The 5,205-nt window shown below is 56.4% G+C and overlaps 1 protein-coding gene across 2 annotated transcripts; it reads right to left on the bottom strand.

The window, feature by feature from the left end:
- Positions 1–522: 522 nt before the first annotated feature.
- LOC311522473 (uncharacterized protein) lies at positions 523–3,791 on the bottom strand. 2 transcript variants are annotated; one of them, XM_084631852.1, is made up of 2 exons: positions 2,999–3,791; positions 523–1,772 (listed from the first exon to the last, which is right to left on the bottom strand). In XM_084631852.1, exons 1-2 carry the CDS (start codon positions 3,066–3,068, stop codon positions 631–633), a joined length of 1,212 nt encoding a protein of 403 aa, XP_084487978.1. In that variant the 5' UTR covers positions 3,069–3,791; the 3' UTR covers positions 523–630. The 2 variants fall into 2 exon arrangements, with proteins under 2 accessions (XP_084487978.1, XP_084487979.1); XM_084631853.1 differs by having other exon boundaries at positions 2,955–3,093.
- Between the last annotated feature and the right edge of the window lie 1,414 nt (positions 3,792–5,205).

The following is a 5,205-nucleotide window of genomic DNA, read 5'->3' as shown; positions in this document are numbered from 1 at the left end:
AAGGGACCATCATGATCATTTAGTCTGACCTCCTCCACGTCGCAGGCCACAGAACTGCCCCCACCCACTCCCGTAACAGGCCCATAACCACTGGCTGAGTTACTGAAGTTCTCAAATTACGATTTAAAGACTTCAAGTTACAGGGAATCCACCATTTACTCTAGTTCAGACTTACAAGTGACTCATGCCCCATGCTGCAGAGGAAGGAGAAAAACACCCAGGGTCTCTGCCAATCTGACCTGGTGGGAAATTCCCTCCTGACCCCAAATATGGCAAAAAGTTAAACCCTGAGCATAGGGGTGCAATCCATGAGCCAGCTCTGCCCCCATTGTTATTCCCCACCCACTCACTTTCATGCCACTGCCAAGCTTTGCCCTGATGTGTGTGATACTCTCCGGGGATGCCAAGCAGACTCCATGCTTTACTTCACTTGACCCTCCTGCCCCCACACCCAGCTCCTTCCCATCCTAGTCCCCAGCCCCACCCCCAAGCTCTCCATCTAGGTGCTAGGTCCCTCCCCCAGAGCCCATCCCCAGCTTCCCAGCACCCACCCCAATCTGACCCCTGTCCTCTGCTCCGCTTGATCTCCAAGCTGGCCCCTGACCCCCAAGGGTGAGCCATGGCCAGTCCCTAGCCCATGTGAGTCCTCTGGTGTCTGATCAGGGCTGAACTCTGGCGGAAGTCCTTCCCGCACTGGGTGCATTTGAAAGGCTTTTCCCCTGTGTGGGTCCTCAGATGGGCGCTGAGGGCCGAACTGTGCAGGAAGCTTTTCCCACACTGGCAGCAGCTGTGCGATCTCTGCTGACTGTGAGTCCTCTGGTGCCTGCCGAGGGCAGCACGGAGCCGGAAGGCTTTCCCGCAAGCTGCGCACTGATGTGGCGTCTTCTCCCCATGGGCGCTGCTCTGGTGGTTCAGGAGTTCATTGCTGGCACTGAAGCCAGCCCCACAGTCAGGGCACTTGTGGGCTGCAGCCCCAGCGTCGTGGCCCCTCTGGTGGACGAGGAGATCGGAGCTGACGCTGAAGGCCTTGCCGCACTGCCCGCACTTGTAGGGCTTCTCTCCGGCGTGGAGCCGCTGGTGGGTGAGGAAGCCCGAGCTCTGGGTGAAGCCTTTGCCGCACTGGTGGCAGCGGTAGGGCTTCTCCCCCGTGTGGGTGCGCCAGTGCACCGTCAGGGTGGAGCTCATGCCAAAGCGCTTGCCGCACACAGTGCACCGGTAGGGGCGCTCCCCGGTATGGGTGCGGCGGTGGGCCACCAGGTCGGAGCGCTGGGTGAAGGCCTTGCCACAGTCGGGGCAGGGGAAGGGGCGCTCGCCGGTGTGGGTGCGCCTGTGCGTGGCGATGTGGGAGCGCCGGGCAAAGCCTTTCCCGCACTGGGGGCAGCGGTGGGGCTTGTGGCCGGCGTGGCCGCGCAGGTGAGCGGCCAGGTTGGAGGAGTCAGTGAAACCGCGGCCGCAGTCGGGGCAGCGGTAGGGGCGTTCGCCGGTGTGGGTGCCCTGGTGCTTCACGAGGTTGGAGCTGCGGCTGAAGCTCTTGCCACACTCACCGCACCGGAACGGCCGCTCCCCGGTGTGCGTACGCCGGTGCTGTGCCAGGTGTGAGCTCCAGGCAAAGCTCTTTCCGCACTCAGGGCATGTCTTCCGCTCCGTGCTCCCTTCACCCTGTGCTCCATCCGGCTGAGCCTCGGCCCCAGGCTGGCCCTCGGGCGCCTCGCCTGACAATGCTTCATCCTGCCACGGGCTCCCCTCCTCGTCCCTGTGCAGCATCTCAGCACCTATGGGGAGGAAATGGGAGACAATGAACAGCTGGGAAAGGGGAATCCTGGGGGAGAGAGAGAGAGATCAGTGACTGAGATCAGGGCCCCGTCATGCTGGGCGCTGCACAGAGACACCGTGACCATAAAAACCATAAAAGATTAGGAGAAAGGTAACCTCAGAGAGCACAGCTGGAAAAGGTGGGATCTTTACAATACAAAGGCAAAGCAAGATCTGCTGGCTGGGAGCAGAAGGGAGACAAATGGAGGCTGGGAATTAGGGGGCAGTGTTTATCTGGGAGGGGAATGAACCATTGGGAGAGCTCCCCTTAGGACGGGGTGAATTCTCCATCCCTGGGAGTCTGTCAGTGGAGGTGGGGCATCTCTCTCTCAAAGCTCTGCTCTAGCTCAGTCAGGAGTTACTGGGCCAGAGGCAGGAATCGGTTGGGGAGATTCCTGGCCTGGGTTAGGCAGGAGGCCGGGCTGAATGGGCACAATGGGCTCTGCTGTCTCTAACATCTATGAAATTCTAAGACATTATGACATGGAAAGGGCCAGATTCTGTCCTCATTACCAACTTCCTGCCACTAGAGCTGCTAGTGAGATTAAACAGGGCAGGAGCGAAAGCTCTCCTCCTGTGTAGTCTTTGCTCTCCGCTCTCCGCAGAAGGATGGGAGGCAAAGGGCTACAGCTGCTGTCAGAAATGAGTCAAGGTCAGTGCAATCCATGCATGCCATGGCCCGGAGGGCGTAATGCGGCTATTACCATGAAAAACTAGTTCCACCACAAAAATGTTCCTTTCGCGGCTTCCAGTCTGAAGCATTTTTCATCGCTTCAAAATTCTTGGACCCAGATTTCCATCACGGTCACTAGCTACTTCTTTCACCCACTGAAAACCTGGGTGTTTCACCCACATAAAATTCTCTGGGGCCTGACAACCCGCTTCCCAGACAATATTGGCTGTGGGCAGTGGACTTTTTGAAAGAAAACATCGCCTGGTACTTCGCAAAAACCAATGTATTTCAAGAGCGTTGCTGATTCCCCCCCCCCTAAAAAAAAAAAAACATTAAGAAGCTATGAGAAAACTCCTCATTTGGAAACCAAGATCTATGGCATTTGCTATTGAATGAACCGGGATGGGACAGAACTGGGGCTGTGGCGGGGAGGGGGGGGAGCTCACCCCAGCCCCACTGGGATATTTACCTGGCTCAGAGATGCTCTCTGAGCGCCTTTAATGCATCCCTCACCTCTATGGACGTCTTGTGGCCCATCCGTGTCCTCAGAGCCCTGGAGATCTGGGATCCAGGGTGCTTCCATGGGAATCAGGAATCCTGCCCCTGTGAGGAAGAGCAGGGCAAGCGGGAGATTTTCTCCAGGAGCTGAAATTGGTCAACTACTGAAAGTTCTGAGAAAAAACTCCTCTTGAGTTATTTTGCCAACCAGGAAGGGGAGGAGGGGGAGGAAAACTGACACAAAAACGGTTTCTTTTCTTTCCAAAATTTCCATGAAAAACAGCCCCCTAAATTGCAGCCAGCTCTAGTGACTAGGCAGCAAACAGCGAGCAGAAAAAGCTCCTCCCAGCTTCAGGGATGATCTGTGGTTTAGGGCTCCAGGTCACATGTACAGCAAGGAGTGGGGTCTGCACAGTCCTGAGTCTCAGCACCCGCTGGCTGATGCACTCTCCCAGGCACCAGGAGATGCTCAGAGCTGGTTCCCGGGCCCCCATGGCCCCAGGGCGTAGTGCTGCATGGAGGGAGAAAGGAGGCACAATGGGGACTGGGGACTAAGACAGGAGCTGCACAACCAGGAAGTGCTGAAGAGATTGAGAGAGAGAAAAACACGAGCTTTGCTTTCCAGAGCCAGAGCCATCTAGTGGCTCCGGCCCCAGAACCGCATCCCCAGACAGACAGGGGCATGCAGACCCAGACAGACACAGGACTGAATAATATGGAGGTAGTCAGAGAGCTAGGTACTGCTTTGGGATGCTTTGCAGTCCCACTCCTTGGACTTTGGAGCTAAGAAGATTAGCAGCAAAATTTCCCACCGTGTTTAAATTGGCACCATTAGGTTTCACAATCAACAGACCCCCGCCTCCGCCCCCCCGAGATGAACGGACACTTTTCAGCCCTCGCAGAGCGATGGGCTCAGACTCTCGGCAGACGCAGGCAGCTGTCACTGCCGTGGCTGAACCACAGTTCATATTCCAAACGTTTCTTTCGGAGCCCTAACCACTAGGGACTCCATGTCCATGTTAAAGGACGCTGAGCTGCTGGATCAAAGTGGGGTGGCTTCTACTGCAGCTACCGAGCCAGGCCATCACAGAATACAATGAGATGTGCCACCGAATAGAACCCAGGAGTCCAGACTCCCGGCCCCTCCCTCTGCGCTATCCCACCCCCTGCCCCGGCTTGCAGAGTTCACAAACCCCGTGCATGGGGTGCACGGGTCTCATTCTACTACCTAGCTATGCAGAGCATCAGCCCCGTGCAGCTCGTCCTCATCCCAGGGACAGGTGCCTCTCTCCTGCCGCTAGCAGCCCAGGGCTCTGAATGTGCTGGTGATGGCACCAGAGGGGTGTTTACACCAATGGTCCCAGCTCAGGAAGGGCCATTTCCATTGGGTTGCCAAGGGAGCTAACATAGAATCATAGAATATCAGGGTTGGAAGGGACCTCAGGAGGTCATCTAGTCCAACCCCCTGCTCAAAGCAGGACCAAGCCCCAATTTTTGCCCCAGATCCCTAAATGGCCCCCTCAAGGATTGAACTCACAACCCTGGGTTTAGCAGGCCAACGCTCAAACCACTGAACTATCCCTCCCCCAGGAGTTATTACCTAGGGCCCCCCCTGTTGCCAGGGGCTGTATAGACACAGAACAGAGACAGGCCAAGCCCCAAAGAGCTTGAAAATCTCATTGTCTTTGCACAAAGGTATTCATACATGTAACGGGCAGCAGGGCCCATTGTGCCCATCCAGCCCAGCCTCTTGCCTAACCCAGGCCAGAGAATCTCCCCCATTGATTCCTGCCTCCAGACCAGTAACTCCTGACTGAGCTAGAGCAGAGCTTTGAGAGAGAGACACCCCATCTCCACTGACAGACTCCCAGACCCCCTTCCCTCAGGGAGCTGATCCTGTTCCAGTGGTGAATTCCCCTCCCTGGTAAACCCTTATTCGCAGCCTGAATCCGTCCCCCTTCATTCAGGGAGGTGGTGTTCCTACCCGGACAGGGAAACTCCTTCCATTATCATATGCTCCGCCTTCACTAGGGGACTGGGCCGGGATATCTAGGCTGGCACAGGCTTGGTAGTATAGACATAGCCTCAGCCTAGCACGATTTATAACTGGAATCTGCTCCCCTACTGCAAAAGTTACAGCGAGAAACCCTGAATGTACGTCTACACTGCAGGCGCTCCAGAGGTACAGGTGCAGTGCTGTAGTGTAGACACGTAGTATAGCA

Source organism: Lepidochelys olivacea, assembly GCF_965140295.1.
Source record: "Lepidochelys olivacea isolate rLepOli2 genome assembly, chromosome: 6".
Taxonomy (NCBI): Eukaryota; Metazoa; Chordata; order Testudines; family Cheloniidae; genus Lepidochelys; species Lepidochelys olivacea.
The sequence above is the reverse complement of the archived record's forward strand: the minus strand, read 5'-3'. Positions and strand labels throughout refer to the sequence as shown.